At 35.7% G+C, this 17,732-nt stretch overlaps 3 protein-coding genes across 3 annotated transcripts; 1 reads left to right on the top strand and 2 right to left on the bottom strand.

Annotated features, from left to right (window-relative positions):
• Positions 1-2,481: 2,481 nt before the first annotated feature.
• Positions 2,482-2,898, top strand: LOC127831372 (uncharacterized). Its single transcript, XM_052356342.1, has one exon. The coding sequence runs from the start codon at positions 2,482-2,484 to the stop codon at positions 2,896-2,898; it is 417 nt and encodes a 138-aa protein (XP_052212302.1).
• A 6,612-nt stretch (positions 2,899-9,510) lies between these two features.
• On the bottom strand, positions 9,511-10,327 carry LOC127880889 (serine protease 41-like). The gene is made up of 2 exons (XM_052428364.1): positions 10,180-10,327; positions 9,511-9,869 (listed from the first exon to the last, which is right to left on the bottom strand). The coding sequence occupies exons 1-2, from the start codon at positions 10,309-10,311 to the stop codon at positions 9,708-9,710; spliced, it is 294 nt and encodes a 97-aa protein (XP_052284324.1). The 5' UTR covers positions 10,312-10,327; the 3' UTR covers positions 9,511-9,707.
• Positions 10,328-10,405: 78 nt separating this feature from the next.
• LOC127831371 (trypsin-3-like) lies at positions 10,406-12,250 on the bottom strand. Its single transcript, XM_052356341.1, has 3 exons — positions 11,800-12,250; positions 10,639-10,797; positions 10,406-10,455 (listed from the first exon to the last, which is right to left on the bottom strand). The coding sequence occupies exons 1-3, from the start codon at positions 12,062-12,064 to the stop codon at positions 10,406-10,408; spliced, it is 474 nt and encodes a 157-aa protein (XP_052212301.1). The 5' UTR covers positions 12,065-12,250.
• Positions 12,251-17,732: the final 5,482 nt, after the last annotated feature.

Here is a 17,732-nt window from a genome sequence, read left to right as displayed (position 1 = left end):
TGCCACGTACATTAACATGCATGGCTATGGCAATCATTGCGGTAAAATTGCATTATAATCATTTTTTCATCGGAAACCAACAAATAATTCAGTGGGTTTGGTTTGCGATAATTAAGATGACCGCAATATGAAACTTTTATTTGATACATGTACCAAAATATATTTACTTATGAATTGCTAATACAAAAAGGAATTTGTGTTTATTTCAGAATTTTATAGTTAATCTAAAATTTATGTTTACACACATCTAAAAAGGACTTGTTCACGGTTTGGCAAAATGACAAATAAAACAAGTTGGCAAATATTCGTAATGTACCGTGTCTATTATTTTCGAACAAGAAGGATGACATTCACCTGTCAGAAAAAAATGACGGTGCGTTATCGTTAATCATGACTAGAAATTGCTTGCATGATAAATATATTGGACATGCTTGACATTAAGTAGTTGGATTGTTCTTGGAAAATACGCGTATTAGTAACATTTAGAACACTATCGAAAGCAAAGGTGGTCTGATAGCGAGATAGCTTGTTTTCCTCGGGGTCGGGCTCGAGTCGCGACAAATTTCAGCTTTTATTTGTATTATTATTATATAAAAATTCCGATTATAATAGTTTTTGGAATTTATAACAGTTCACGACTGTTTTAAATACGACAATCCTTTAAGAAAATTCAAACTTAACATATTTGACCAATCAAATAGTTTCATTGAAATTTTGATGTATAGATTAATTGTTTAAATACATATAAACGCACATTTTGACATTCTGGCTTAGATGTTACCATGGTATCTGCAAAAATGTGTGAGTAATAAATTGTTAGAATTATGAAACAATGCCTTTAAATGCACTTCTGGGACGTAGTATATCAACAACTCTGTATTGTATAATATTAATCTATACAAAAAAAAATATTCACCTACATCTTGAACAACTACATTCGAAACTGACATAACTGTCAGTTCAAAATATCTTAAGCGAACAACTTACAATATCTACCACATCAGAGAAATTGAATAATTAATTTTGACAATTAGGCTTTAACGCGCTTCGCTTCAACTTCCGTCAACTTCAGAAAATGAATCGATGCCTTGTTTGGCTGAGAAAACACTCAGACGATACGTGCGGTTATGCTAAAAATGATCATTGTACGAATAATCTGTCTAAAAAAATTCATAACATTAAATAATTAATTATCCCTTTTTAACGACACGAGGATTATACTTTCGTGTAATTTATGGCATAAGGAATTTGTTCTTGATTGTCAGGTACCAAAGTCGCATTTTCAGCCCTAATAATACTAACAATGGACAGAGCAAAAACGTTAATTTCTGATGTATACTTTTTTTTAGAAAGTATTAACATCTATTTGATTATAATAAATGAAGTTTGGATCTTTATTAGTAAAGATTTGTGTTGCTAGGAAAAAAGGATTTCGCTTCAGACTACATTGCTTTCTAGATCAAAGTGAATTGAGTGCGTCGTTTCTTCAGCTGTACATACATATGTGAATGTAATGTGAACAACATGAAACCAATGCACCGGTGTCAGGACAAAAATTTGTTATGCGCACGTGGTCCCTATAATTAAAAAAAATACCAAATGCATATGTACACAGCTCAACACCTTACACATTCAACAACAATTTAGCATACAATCGCTTTAATTGGACTGTCATTTGAAGCTCTAGGAGTACAAAAAACTTTCTTGCCTTAATGTTTCTTGAATGTCATAATATCGTGTCACGTGATCTTGGCGCGAACAGTCGCAATTTTTAAGTGAGAAAAAAAACTGGATTTGTAATTGTAAACATGCGAATTTGCTTGGAAAGTGGTGTATTATTTACGAGTTAATATTTAGTGAATAGCGATAGTGTTGTGAATAATGACAAAAAGCAGAAAAGATAAAAGAAAGAACAGAAATAGTAGTGGGTGTAATTCGGACATTTCGGACGCTACAAATAAGTGCAAAATTCAAAAAACCCGAAGGCCCGTCCGGGGACAGTAATAGTGTGAGTGTTAGCGATATTCTAGGTGAAGTGAATTGTGTACTTTACGAGAGCAGTAATAGTGAGCTTGAGAACGCTAGCGTATTTAGGACTGCTGATTCTCGTGATTCTGGGATAAAGCACGGTAAGGGACAGATGGCGGAGAGCGAAAGCGAGCCAACTCTTAAAGATCTCATGGACTGTATGAAAGGTATCTATGAAAGTTTCAGTGAGCGACTGTCGAACATTGAAAAGCGGTTAGGCACCATAGAAGTTCTTGAACGGAAGGTCACAGAGTTTGAGCGAGAGCTCAAAAAGATCTGGCTAGCACTCGATGAACGTGCAAAGCGCACAGAAGAAAAGGTAACTCGCCTCGAGGATAAGGTAGAAGCAGTCGATTTGGGGGTTGGGCTATTGGACTCCCGAGTGACGGACATTGAGCAGAAGCGCCAGCAGCTTAGCGACGAGACGAGGTTGCCTACTTGAAATCGCAGTCAATGAGGAACAATCTGATTTTTACCGGGATCGAGGAGGATAACTCACAGGGTAATAAATCTCAGGTCGTAACCGAAAGTAAGTTGAGGGAACACCTCTCAGAAAAGCTCAAGATTCCCAAGGAAACGGTGGAAGGACTGCGATTTGAGCGTGTACACCGTACCCCCTCACAACCAGTACGCGGTAAGGTTCGATCTGTTGTGGCAAAGTTTGTGTTTTTCAAAGATCGAGAACTAGTTAGGCGCCAGTGGCCCGAGCTTAAGGGCACGAGTTTCAATGTTTTTGAGCAGTTTCCCCCGGAAGTCCAGGAAAAGCGGCGTCGCCTCATTCCAAAAATGAAGGAAGCAAAGCGGGAGGGCAAACGCGCTTGGTTGGCGTACGACACGCTGTTTATTGATGGGCATCCGGTGCAGCAGTAGGAGTTCGCGGAAGATGATCTGTCTGTGTTATCGTGGAACATTCAAGGTTTGACGCAGGCTAAGATGGAGAGTGAGGACTTTATTAAGACGTTGACTAAATATGACATTTGCTTTTTGTACATTCATGGTGTAAATCGGACTCTTATGTAGAGCTAAATGGATACGTTGTACATAATTTTTCAAGACAATTCCAGAACAAAAATGCCAAACGTAATAGTGGTGGTTTGTTATTTATGTACAGGGATTATTAAGAAGGTGGTATTGAAATTATTAGAAATCATTATGATTCTATAGTTTGGATAGATTAGATCATGAATTTTTTAACATTCACCAAGACCTATTTTTATGCGGAGTTCATATTTGGTACGAGAGTTCGCCAGTTTATAATTTCTTAAATGTAGATTTGTTTCAAATTTTAGAAAAAGATATATCGGATTATGCTAGTAAAGGAGCCATTTATATATGTGGAGATTTAAAAAGCCGTGTTGGACAAAGAAGTGATTTTATTTTACATGATTGTTATAATGAATGTATTGATGATATTGATTACAGTCCTGACATCACTTTGAGCAGGGCCTCATTGGATCATAGGCATAACAATAATGGGATTAAGTTGCTAGATCTGTGCAAAGCTACCGGTTTACGTATTGTTAACGGCCGGCTCGGAAATTCAGATCAGAATACATTTTGTCCAACAACGGGTGCTCAGTTATTGATTATTTGCTATCCAATGATAGTAATTTTTCACAAGTTTCATGCTTTTTTGTTGGAGATTTTAATGAATGGAGCGATCATGCCCCAATACTCTTCACATTAAGCTGCAGTCATAATAGGCTTGTTAACACTTGTCATAAACAAAATAGATGTAAATGGAACGATAATTTAAGGGATCAATTTCGGTCAGGTATTATTGGTAATCTGACAAAATTTAATTCCATAGTAAATAATATTAACTGCGAAAGCAGAGAATCTGTTAATAATATGATTAATGATTTTACTAATACTATACGGAGTGAAGCCGATCCACTTTTTTGTAAAACCGGCTATTTTAAAAACGACGTAAATTTTAATGTAAAAAACATGAGGAAAATAAGTGGTTTGATAGCGAATGCAAAGAAGCGCGTGTTTGCTATTTAGAAGCCCTGAAATTATTTAACATACATAAGACGGATGCTTTAAGAATAAATTTTTGTAAACGAAAAGAGGAGTATAAAAATATTGTTACTAAAAAAAAGCGTATATACTACAAAAATAAAATGCGTGAACTTGAGCAGATAAAAAGGTGCAGACCTAAGGTTTTTTGGAAACATTTTAAATCAGAATCATGTAAAAATTCAAGAGATATTTCTTTGGATGATTTCCTCAAGTATTTCGAAAATATGAGTACTGACATGTTTAACAGTAGCAATGAGGAGTCTGAAGCTTTTAATGTTTATAATGATTTTAATTTGCCTAATGATGTTTATCCAGAACTTGATAGAGAGATCAGCATTGACGAAATTATGAATCCCGTAAAATTTTTGAAACGCAGTAAATCATGTGGCAAAGACACTTTGTTAAACGAATATTTTCTGGAAAGTATTGATATTTTATCGGCTCATATGTGTGACATGTTTAACGCAATTCTTAATTCAGGTGCTTTTCCAGATGCGTGGACTGAGGGAATAATTATACCAATTCATAAAAAAGGGTCAATAAATGACGTCAATAACTATCGAGGCATTACTCTAGTAAGTTGTTTATCCAAAATATTTACAACAATATTAAATAAGCGTATCGAGAAAGTCTGTAATGATAATAACATTATTTCGGACGCACAATTCGGATTTCAGAAAGGGCGATCTACTGTTGATGCGGCGTTTATTCTCATGTATTTAATTCAACATTACTTGTATAAAAACGTGCGCTTGTATGTTAGTTTCGTCGATATGATGAAATGCTTCGATTCTATTTATAGAAATGGCCTATGGCTTAAATTGTACAAATCCGGAATTTCCGGTAAAATTCTTAGAATTGTTCGGGATATGTATAGTAAAGTAAAATCGTGCGTAACTCATTGTTCCTCATATTCTGATTTCTTTTCATATGCAGTAGGGCTTCGTCAAGGTGAGGTAATGTCACCTTTATTATTTTCTGTATTTGTGGAGGACCTAGAGTTGTTTCTACAAAATGACATAGAATAAAAATTGACGATATTTTACTTATACTTCTACTTTTTGCCGATGACATGGCTATTGTTGGTAAATCACCGAGGGAAATTCAGACTCAATTGGATAATTTATACGAGTATAGCAAAACTTGGGGGTTACAGGTAAACACAGACAAAACAAAGATTATGATTTTTCGTAAAAGAGGTGGACTATTGCGCTCCAAAAATGGACATATAATGGCATACCAATAGAATCTGTAGATAACTTCAATTACCTTGGGCTGGTATTTAAATATACAGGAAACTTTAATCTAAATAAAGAGCATCTAGCCGGAAAGGCCCTTAAAGCGATGAACCTTTTATTACACAAATGTAAAAGTTATGACCTAAAACCAAAAGTTTAAGTTATGGGTCAGAGATATGGGGCTACACAAAAAGTTAAGAAATTGAAAGGATTCACTTAACGTTTTGTAAGCGTTTACTAAATGTCCCCACAAATACATGCACTGCCGCAGTCTATGGAGAACTGGGTAGATACCCTCTGTTAATAAATCGCTACGTTCGCATTTAAAATTATTGGATCAAGATTATTCCGACTGATAATATTATCTTAAAGCGTATCTATTCCCAGACTGTAGCCGATTGTGACGATGGTAACCGAAATTGGGTACACAATATAAAAAATATGCTTAACGAATACGGACTTACTTTCTTATTTGATAATGCGCATTTTTTAGATGTAAATTCATGTGTATGTACCTTTAAAAACAGGGTAATAGATAACTTTAAACAAGAATGGTGTCGTTCCCTTGAACGTAGCTCTGTGCTCGATATGTATAGGCAGTCCAAAGATACCTTAGAATATGAAACATATTTAAATGAAGTCCCGAGAAGCCTAAGATATTATGTTTGTAGATTGAGAATGTCTGCCAACCCTTTACTAATCCAGACTGGGAGACACATTAATAAACCTAGAAATGAAAGATATTGCTTGTACTGTTTAAATAACAACACATTTGATAAAGAAGACGAATACCACTTTGTATGTATATGTCCTTGCTTTTCCGATTTAAGAAAAAAGTATATAAATAAGAAATATCGTATACGACCATCAGTGTTTAAATATATACAGTTATTGAAAAGTGTAAATAGAATTGAACTTATCAAATTATCTTCATTTATAAAAGAAGCATTAGGTGTACGTTCTGCCTTTTATAACAATATTGAGTAATTGTTCATCTCCACTGCCTATTGACAGTCATTAATAAACCGACTCTAATTAACTGTTGTTACATGAATAATACTAACTTCTTTCTTACTGTTTTTAATCTGTATGTTTATTCAATAACCATTGCTGTAATGTATTTCTTATACACAATTGTTGAAATGAAATGTTGTTAGTGTGTAAAATTCACGTTGTCACTTTGTAAACTATTTCTTGTGTTATAGACGATGTACCATGTACAAGTCTGAAAAAAATAAACTATCGATATATATCTGTATTCGCAACAGTCGCTACCAATGCAATTTTCTTAGGAAATCAACTTACACAATCATTTTGCGATAAACATCATTGTAAATGCGAATAAACGCACGCTCAACTTGGATTATCAGCGGAGAGACGATGCTGCCATGTGCCCTTGTGAAAGTAGGCATAACGCATGTGTGTAAAGTGCGTCTCAGATTAGCCTGTGCAGTCCGCACAGGCTAATCAGGGACGACACTTTCCGCTTGTATGATATTTTTTATTAAGGTTGATATAATATTTGAGATCCTTTTCTTAATCAAATGTATAGTTGCCTCCCTTACACAGGCAACCATGCACTATTATTATTGCATTTTAAATAGATCTTATTGAAAGAAGAGAATCATATTCACGTTTAAATCACATACGAGCAATACGTGTGTTTTATTTGGTTTTATTTGTAATGCCATACAACCCGTGTCATGAGGTAATTTGCCTTATTCGACCAGCGATGATTCATATAAGCTTCCCAGTCTGCTATTAAGTAAGGCAAGGCTTGCGGTCTTATAAGCGAACAGAAGTCCGTACATTTAACAAGTTCTTCGCATACATAAGAAAAACAACAAAAATGAGATCCGTGATTTTCATAAGCAGGACATTGTATATTCCTAGAATTAAGTTTCAAAATATTTGTTACCTAAAAAATAACCTACACTTCAACACCGTTATTTCGAAGTCGTTGGGACCGTTAAAAAAACTTCGGATTAACGATAATTCGAAATAAACATTTGACAGACGACTTCTTTGATTCTGTAATAATAAAACGTTGTGGAATTCGCATGGTTCGGTTACACGCTACTATTAATAATTGTTTTACTTAAAAACGTAAACTAGTCAGATGGCAATAGATTTCTACTTGTAACAAACGAGGGAATAAAACGATTCTTGTTCTTCTTTTTATGTTTTCTCTAAGTACAGATTATTAAATATAATGAATATGCACTTATTATCAGAACATATAAAATATAACGAATAGCACAAATTGTCATACATGTAAATACAGATGAATACCTTTTTTGAAATGTATTAACATTTTTTGAAAATAAGACGCGATCTCTCTCTGAACACTGGACTTAGCAGCACTAAACTGGACGCGTGTAACATATTTCTCCAATGTGTCAAGGACATTGAAGCACTCACTTCCGCCCGTGTTTGCTTGCAGAAAGGTAGAGTTTATATAAGATGAATTTCATTGGACCACATTTACTCAGACCTAACGTGACACGTTTATTTGTTACTAAAGAATGCAAAACTACAAAAATAGTAATTATCGGCTTTTGACGACATTATAAAATTAACGTCTACTCGCAGACGACAAAGGAGTAATTATCGGCTTTTGACGCGCCAAGCCCAGACGACAAAGGTGTGAAATTTTGCTTACCGTTTTGCAGCTCTGACTTCGGATTAAAGATTGATGATTAGGTGCGAATTATATTGTCGGGACCGACAGAATCACTTCGAATTAACGATTTTTTCGGTTTAACGAAGTTCGGATTAACAATGAAATTTTACATTAAACAAAGAAGAACCGAATTCGGGACCGGAAAAATACTTCGAAATAACGGTGACTTCGGATTATCAGTGTTCGAAATAACGGTGTTGAAGTGTATATGCTATCGAAACATGTGTCTGTGCTTTTTATGCCCCCGGATCGAAAGATCGGGGGCATATTGTTTTTGGCCTGTCTGTCATTCATTCATTTTATGTGTGTGTCCCAAAACTTTAACCTTCGTTAAAGTTAGATCATAACTTTTTGAATATTAACGATAGCAACGTGATATTTGGCATGCACGTGTATCTCATAAAGCTGCACATTTTTAGTGGTGAAAAGTCAAAAAATACAATCCAAGGGAAGTAGTAAGCTTTAAAAGGGGGATAATTTCTTAACCTGCAAAATGATATATTGAAATTTTATTTCAAAGCGCCGCAATATGATGCATTGTGTTTCTCCAAATGCAGTTATTCTTGTATGTATATGACCCGCATTTTACAATAATTCGGCTGTTTAAAACGGCTTTGCTTAAAGTGATATGATGGGCATTTTTCACTGTTGAATTGAGCTGAAAATAATTTACAGGACAACAGAGTAAGTTAAAATGTGGTTACTGACCAATTATCTGCAACTCATCTTGCTACCAGTTGTTTATAAAAATATATTTTATATTATATGTCTTACGTGACCCACCCAATCCTGTAAGCCGAAATGATCCGTAAAACAAAATGGTGTCTTTGTATCGTATAAACGAATGTGCACTATAACTAAATTTAGGTTCACATTGTACATGCGTGATCAGTTGTCAAACGAAAGTACGGTTGATATTCAAATGCATTATTTTTCTCTTTCCGGGATATTGTTTTAGTATGTTGATGCTACATTAACAAATATAAGTGTATATGAAGTGAAAACACCAAAAATAAACAACGGTTGCGATAGACACCTATAAATTGTTATATGCCCATAATATCACTTTAATAACTCTTTTTTTTCGTTTAGCAATAAAGTGCACAAACATTTCATAAAAATAAATACAAGTTAAACAATAATATTTGTGAACATTAAGAACATTTATACAATTTTGATCCACATCTCGAACATTTAAGTAGTTATATGAGTCGATGAATAAATTACTTTAACCAGCTATTCTAAAACCAGGCTTAAGAATTGTTTAGAAAACGGGATTAGTTAGTCCTCGGAGACTGATATGTTTCGCATATCGTGAGCAATAAACACGAGCGCAAAAACTCACATAAAGTGACGTAAAATCATAAACATGGAAATGAACGGAGATTTAAAATATCGCGAAATATTGTTTTTACGTTGACAATGATCTCCCTGATAAGAGTGACAGAGGGCATCTTAATCCCGAGTAAGGGAACCTACAGCGGGACAAACACAAGATAACTACAGCCTTTCGTAGAGTTGCTTATATTTGCTTATACAAACAGAGATGAAAAGGTTACATGTTATATTCCAATGCTGTGTAAAGTTGGGAGAAGATGTACGCCAAAGTATACATATACTCGATATATATACACTGGAGTTCAAACTGTCCACTTTGTTAAACAGTATCTTCCAAAATGAACCACTACTCGTGCATTAACCACGGATGCAAAGATTCGTGGAGTTTAGTTGGCTCAGTTAGAATCGAAGACAGTCTCTATCCAGTCGTAAAAGTGGTTAACGCGCGTGTAGATAACGGGGTAAAGTGGGTGAGCGCATACAGCTCCTGAATTTACCACGCCCACCTGGGTCCAGCGGCCGTCATGGAAACACGCGAGCGGACCGCCCGAGTCATCCTAGAAAAGAATGAGTTGTGCAAGATAATGACATAAAACACTACATATTTAAGTAATAATTCAAAACATTGATTCATCAATCTAGTATGACACATGTAATTGTACATTGATTCATATTGTTACAGGTCTAATGGAATTGACATTTTGGATAAAGATTCAAATTAAGATGCAAATGATATCAGCTAAGATGGGAAATGTCAACGTATTTGATAATAAACACGGAAAGAAAACAAATACATGTATGGCGTTATGATACAAAGTTTATTAGCTGATGAACACATCACCTCACATGCGTGATATTTAATCATACCTGACAAGATCCCTTGTCTTCACCGATGGCGCAAATAACAGAGACGAACATATCCGTGTAATTCTCGGGAACCCCGTAGATATCCTCGCAGACGGGAGTGGGCACGATCTGAACACTCGCATAATGCGGCATTTTCGCGGCAAAAAACGCCCCTGAAAAAGAAGTCCCCGTCATAGTGTTGGTAGAGAAAAATGATTGACGTAATGCTTACACGATATTTAAGTAACTACTCCGATGCTCGTTTCTTTGTACTGACTACGAAGAACTTTTTGAATCCTAAGAATATGATTTACAAAAACATACAGTTTTCTTATGAATGGTTTTCAACTTGAAATCAGTACTTACCAAGAATGTAATTTTTTGTTCTTTGAAAAAAAAACTATTCAATGTTACTTAACCTTAAATGTTTTGTATTATTTTGCATGAGCGTTATTTAGTCATATAAAAACTATAGCATACCTTCGAATAACCTTCTCCAGCCCGCAGTGACGCAGTGGCTGAGATCGGGCGCGGCGTAGTTGGGCTCAATGCAGATGGTGTTCACGTACTCGGACATGTAAGCGGGACGGCTCAACTTAACAAGGGCTATATCATAGGGCAACCCCTCATTCTGAGCAACTAAATAGGAACGTGAAAACGTCTGAGAAATTGGGGATGTCATGTGCAATCGTTATATATATATATATATATATATATATATATATATATATATATATATATATATATATATATATATATATATATATATATATATATATATATATATATATATATATATTGGTGTTGACCCCTGTAAACGTCTGATGCAAAGGAGTTGTCACGTGCACACGTCTGATTAGTTGGAAAAGAATCTCACGAACTTACACTGAAGAGTAATACGTTGTCTAATACATTCGTAGACTATTCAGTCACACGACGTAAATGCAGCGAATCGACTCTAAATGACAATGAACAGTATTTTTACATGTTTTACATTTTTGTATATCTCAATTGATAACAAGCATTTCAGTGTCAACTCTAATATATCAGACTCTTGTTAGTTTTTACTCATGTGTAACGCAAGCAATTCGTGCGATTAATTTGAGCTGACACACACGTTGGATAGATTGCAGTAGATAAAGACATGTTAGAAATTGGAATTGAACACTAAAGCGCTTTTGAATAACGAAAAGCGTTGACACTGTCAAAAAATAGTTATTAAAGAGTTGATAAGCATGTGATGCCCTGAAGATGACACGAGCTTGCTTGTGTGTCTTAAGAATACATACATTCAAGTGTGTGGTGCATTTGTATTGATATTGTGAAAGGCAAATTCAAGTGTACGACACCTCCAAAACTCTGAAACTGACATTGTATATGCAAGTTTGAGATAAATTGTACTCAAGTGTGATGAACAACGATTGAGTGATGTGTGTAAGCGTGTTTTAAATTGGCAAATAAAAGCATGTATGAAAGCTTGTGATACACTAACATGAAAACATGCAAGCGCACATTTAAAAGGATCGGGTTAAATATGTAGTGGAAAGAACATTCATGTGTGTTACACATTGGAATGATTATGCCACTCACTTGTATACAATAACAGTAATTAACGAGTTAAATTAAAGAGCCGCCACTCACGCAAGTACGTGGGGTGTGACACTATCTTTTCCATTTTGAGGTACTGCTCTGTGCCTTCATCTCGGCCTTGTACGTGTTCCCTGAGCACCACGCGCAAGTTGTCTTTGTTTCCCCAGCCTTCTATCGCAGGACCACTGCAGACATGTATTACAATCATATTCATGTACATGAATAAACATTCCCAATTCGGCATGCGTGTTGTGCTAAGGTCGATGCAGTTACGAAACGAAAAGTAATATTGTACGGGTACAGATATATTTTTCATTTGTTTCGATTTTGTAAAATCACATCACAGTAATTTTCCTATGCAACCATTTTGCTATTGTTTCACGTGAACCAACTTAGTGTTGATTTAAAAAAGATGTGTCACACTCACGGATGACTAAACTACCTTACACTTTTTGTTGTGGATACCGACATAGGCAGCGTAGAGAGAACTAATGCAACAATACGTGAGTTATAGTTGAGCTCTATATTTTGGTATTTTCCATGGAAAGTGACGTGGACCTTTGGGCTAGGCTTACCAGTTTTGTGTTCGACTCGCGGTCGTAACATGGTGGTCATTTTGGCAAATTATTTTAAAACGGATAGATTTAATTATGATGGTAAAGTCTGAACAAGCTATATTATTTTAATTGCTGACATTTTTATTCCCACGCTTTTAAACAATTATTGATTTTGTGGTTATCTCTACCGTCCGTCTGTCTGTCCGTCTGTCTGTCCGTCCTGGCCACTATCTCCTCCTACACTATAAGCACTAGAACCTTGAAACTTACACAAGTGGTAGCTATGAGCATATGCGCGACCCTGGAATATTGATCTGACCCCTGGGTCAAAAGTTATGGGGGTTGGGGCGGGGCCGGTCAGAGATTTTCACTCATGTTTTATGTTATTTTACATTAACTTCTTCATTTCTGCACCGATTTACTTCAAATTGATACTGAACCTCTCTTATGACAGTACAGTCAATCTCAACTATGCATGGCCCCATTTCCAACCATGGGGCGTCCCGCCAACATAGACCACACCCACCCAAAATTGCCTTTTACTATAATTTCTTCATTTTTACACTGATTCACTTCAAATTAATACTAACATTCTTCTATGACAATACGGTCAATCTGAACTATGCATGACAATACGGTCAATCTAAACTATGCATGACAATACGGTCAATCTCAACAATGCATGGCCACATTACAAACCCTGAGGCGCCCCACCCACATAGGCCACACCATCCCAAATTGCCTTTTACTATACCTTCTTCATTTCTACACCGATTCACTTCTATTTGATACTGAACTTCTCTTATGACAATACGGTCAATCTCAACTATGCATGGCCCAATTACCAACCCTGGGGCACCCCGCCCAAATAGGCCACACCCACACAAAATTGCCCTTTACTATAATTTCTTCATTTCTTCACCGATTCACTTCTAATTGATACTGAACTATTCTTATGAAAATACGGTCAATCTCAAGTATGCATAGCCCCATTATCAACCCTGGGGCGCCCCGCCCACATAAGCCACACCCACCCAAAATTGCCTTTTACTTAATTTCTTCATTTCTACACCGATTCACTTCTTATTGATACTGAACTTCTCTTATGACAATACGGTCAATCTCAACTATGCATGGCCCCATTACCAACCCTGGGGCCCCCCTGGGTCAAACATGCGGCGTGGGGATACGCGTCGGCCTCTGCCAAAAATAGACAAGTGGTCTCTGCATGAATAATTTTTAACGGAGAACATATTAAGTGATTTCATAACACAAGTTATCTCATCAATGTTTTAAGAGCATAACAATATAACATCGCATCGACCTCGGGCGCATGTCATGCATGACTAATTTCATTCAATAGATTGTCCGATTTACAATATAACGTGTTATGCATATCACCGTTAGAAAATGGTTGCATACAAGATTCAATGACTTATTATCATTGCGAACTTTACAGTGTTTAAAAAAGAAAAGCTTTCTGTTTAATTAAATACTATTAATATGTGTACGAGCATATAATATAGTAACAGTAATGTTCATAGTTTATGTAAATAATTTTGTATTAACAACAACATTTGTATGTATTTACCTACAAATTAACATTTTTATTTATGTATTTATTTATTCACTTATTTATTATTAACACGTGTTAATTTTTATGACTATTCCTAATGTCTAGAGTATTTTATGACCACGGTAGATCAATCCATTCTTGGTAGTCTTCATACCGAACCACTATGATCTTTCCGGACTTGTATTTATAACGAATGGAACAGTTGACCGTCCACGCATCTTGAGCCTCGTCGTTCACCTTTTTCTTAATACACATCAAGACGTGGAGATTGATGCGCGGTAAGTCTTCATTTATAAAAACACGAGTATTTTTAAGTTTCCGTCTCTGGCTCATAACTTCATCCCTCACCAGCCGAGATACGAAACGCACTATAATGTCTGTTCTTGTTATGGACATTGGAAAGACGATGAGCTATATCGATATCTGAAAGATTCAGACTCGCTATATCTTTTTCCTTTATGAACTGCACAATCTTCTTGGCTGCATCAAGGGCTGTTTCTCTAGGGTTTGTATTAGGAACCCCACGGATTTTTATATTGTTCCTCCTGATGTACTTTTCTGATTCATTCTCTAGTTTCTTTTTCAATATTCTTTTCAAGAATTGTTTTATCTAGTGATTGAACTGATTCTTTCAACTTGTCATACTCCTGTTCTCTCTCGAACATTTTTCTTTCTAGTTGATCAATTCTATTTATAACCGACGTTAAAAGTTCATCTTTCATTTCTGTTATTAGGTCCTTCAAGGTATCTCTAATTGAAGTGTGCCCTTTCATCATTACATTTTCCAGTTTCTTATTGACCCTGTTAATGCATCCATCTAGGCGTTCAAGCTTTGAGTTGATCTGTCGTGTTTGTTTAATTAAATCTTCTATATCTTTCGTTTTACCTTTCTTTTCGGGTTCTTCCATGTTCGTTTCTTTAATGCTCTCTATCTCCTTCTTCTTCTTCCTTTTTTGTTTCTGTGCAGCTGACTGTTTTACTTCAGTTGCACTTGTATCTAATTAACTTGTGCTTGACTCTTTCTTTAACAAACTTCTTGATCTTTAGTATTTAAGAACTGATTTGTATTGACATTTGACTTAATGGGCCTGTTTTCACTCGTTTCAGTTGTATATGACGCTTCTACTGCTTCTTGTTTTGGTGTAGTTGCCATGCCTTGGTACTTCATTTATTTTGGACAGTATACATTTGAATTTTGAGCGCGTTGACCGTCCAGAAAGAAAATTTAATAATCTCACCAATGTCAACTAATTATGATTTAAAATGTTCGTGCAATTTAGATTGGTTGACTTACATGATGTTCAATCCCAAAATCCTTGACACTTCGATAAAAAAAACACTGTTTATTCCATATTTTCTTACTGCGCTTATTGTTTACATCTGCTCTCGAGGTTACACTCCACGAATATGCGGTCATATTTTTATTGGCTGAGACAAGATGACTTATTAATCGACATGTTTGGTTATAGCTGTCCCTATAGGAATGTGTTCACTAACCAAGTGGCTGATTTGTTTGTTTATATTGTTCTACCTCACACATTCCCATTAATTATGATTGTACAAATCTTGCCCGCGTGCCGCCTCTTTTTGCATTGCTAGACCAAGTATGCTGTAGCAGGGTGCAGGATTAACGGGCTTCACGGGGGTTTACATACGGTTCGACAGAATGTAAACACACCCGTATAAACTGTATTTTTGCAAATTTCTCAAGTTATTGGAATACATTAGCAAATATATGTTATGCATAAAAGACAGTTTGTGCCAATATCTTGAGTTTAAGAATAAAGCCTTGAATACGTCTGAAATTGATGCAAAAGGTTTCACAGGTTAAGAAAACGATGTAAACATAACCGTCAACATGAATACTGAAAACGTCTATTTTTTGTCGAAAAAACACATGGTATTAAATAAAGTAATTTTGACTTTTTATTTTATGCACTAGTTGAAATTCTAAAGAAAAAATATTTAATAAAAGAGTTATTTGAAAGAAAAGCACCACTTACGGGGGTGTTAACTGATGATACATTAACGTTTAGTTGTGAACCCAACAAAGTCACGCTACCCAGCACCCTGTGTACTTTGCCTTAAAATGCTTGCTATTTTCCAGAATTATTATCTTTATCATTGTTGTATGTATGTATTTATTTTGACCTTGCGGTCAAGGATAACCCATGAAAATGCAAGCACTTATTTCCAATGGGGTCCTTTTTGGTTTTTGCTGAAGAAACAGCAAGCAGAAGAGACAGTATTGGGATACAAGGAATCCGGGTGCGATACGCTTGCTTATACGAATAGATACCTTGGTTCTTTAACGTGCTCAGTGTAAAGCACCGATGCACGCGAGAATTACCTGTGTTTCATACCAGTACATCTCTAGTTGGGTCGGAAACACTAAGCATTTCTGAAATTTCCAGTGCGCCGGCCGGCAATTGAACCGGGGACCTCTTGAATGGTAGACCAGAGTGTTACCACTCGACCACCACACCACCCTATGGTTATTACAAAACACCAAATTACTTCTATTCAATAACTTGTGTATGTTAACTGTTTCGAAAAGTCTCAAACTTATTATACTTAACAAATGTTTTTGGTCAGAGAACAACAACTCTTATCTATAGCGTAGATGTACTTACAGCAGCCGAGCAGTTCAAACCTCATGGCAGTGTCTTTTCCGTAACGTTTTGTTGGCACAATGCGCACGCATCGAGCGTTAAATACGTGATCGATTATCACCGTTGTAGTCGTATTGGAGAACACGTTTCCGTAATATTCCTGTGGATATATTGATGGCATTAATTGTAATAACCATACATTATATTGCTTTATTTTGGATAGAAAGGTGGGTGCTATGTGTACTTTAACACCCGCCACCAGAACGCCTGACAATGATATTAACATTCTTTGAGCATACAGCTAATTTCGATGACTCATGTAATTCGTGTTTTCACTGGATTTATTTCTTAAGTTCATTATAAGATTCGTTCACATTATATCAAAATAAATAATACAGTTCGTGTTCAATTTGTTTTGAAAAAATCCACAACACAATATTCCAACAATTTTGATCATAGTTGAAAATTTTGCAATTATGTTAACATCTGCTTTCCTAAACACATTCGCGTCTCTGTTAAGCATCCGCGGGCAAGTAGGTTTTCGGATCCTTGGTAAAAAAATATGCACAAAATGTATATAATTAAGTAATAAAGTGCATGAACAATGCTTAAAACAAACCATATTCCAACAACGCATATGCGTTTCGGAAAAAAAGTATTAAATTGCTGTTATACTATGGCGGCTACATCGATTTAACAGTCAATCGAAAATGGTACTATGGAACTTATTTATTTAATTTCTCACAATTCAGTAGTTAATAATTGCTTCATTCTTAGCCAGTTTAAGAACACTACACAAATTTGAATGAAAATAGTGTTTGTAAGTCATAACAATTTATTTTAATCTTAAATAGTAGTATCGGGTACTCGCGTTTAAGAATTAACTAGCAGTATTCATGCCCTTTCTTTTGTTTTTAAAAGAATCTCACCTGTGCATCGCTGTTTCTGTCAGTGACATTGTATTGCATTCGGTACTGTACGCCACCCGGAAGTGAGTTACCCGGGACGCCGACTGCGGACTGTCCTTGGTAACAATGCCCGATATCAAAACAGTCTTTTGTAAGTCGACCTGGAATAGAGAGGTTAAGAAAAACAATGTCTTAATAAAGAATTATACTTATTTCTCTACTTATTTTTCCGTACAGACATCTGATACCAGGTTTGAATCAGCAGGCACGATTGTGATGAAGGACAATAGTTTGTACGATACAACGTATGTGCATTAGGAGCTTGTGGTAC

Source organism: Dreissena polymorpha, chromosome 5, assembly GCF_020536995.1.
Source record: "Dreissena polymorpha isolate Duluth1 chromosome 5, UMN_Dpol_1.0, whole genome shotgun sequence".
In the NCBI taxonomy this organism is placed as follows: Eukaryota; Metazoa; Mollusca; class Bivalvia; order Myida; family Dreissenidae; genus Dreissena; species Dreissena polymorpha.
Note: the sequence above shows the minus strand (reverse complement) of the source record. Positions and strands in the feature narration are given on the sequence as shown.

What these genes read in the sequence shown, in the direction of transcription:
- LOC127831372 (XM_052356342.1), top strand. Translation starts at nt 2,482, where the DNA reads ATGAGGAACAATCTGATTTTTACCGGGATCGAGGAGGATAACTCACAG.
- LOC127880889 (XM_052428364.1), bottom strand. Translation starts at nt 10,311, where the DNA reads ATGCCGCATTATGCGAGTGTTCAGATCGTGCCCACTCCCGTCTGCGAG. An exon ending in AAGACAAGGGATCTTGTCAG is followed by an intron (nt 9,870 to 10,179) that starts GTATGATTAAAT and finishes ATTCTTTTCTAG; the next exon opens with GATGACTCGGGCGGTCCGCT.
- LOC127831371 (XM_052356341.1), bottom strand. Translation starts at nt 12,064, where the DNA reads ATGAAAAATATATCTGTACCCGTACAATATTACTTTTCGTTTCGTAAC. An exon ending in GTCACACCCCACGTACTTGC is followed by an intron (nt 10,798 to 11,799) that starts GTGAGTGGCGGC and finishes GTTCCTATTTAG; the next exon opens with TTGCTCAGAATGAGGGGTTG. An exon ending in CTGGAGAAGGTTATTCGAAG is followed by an intron (nt 10,456 to 10,638) that starts GTATGCTATAGT and finishes TCATATTCTTAG; the next exon opens with GATTCAAAAAGTTCTTCGTA.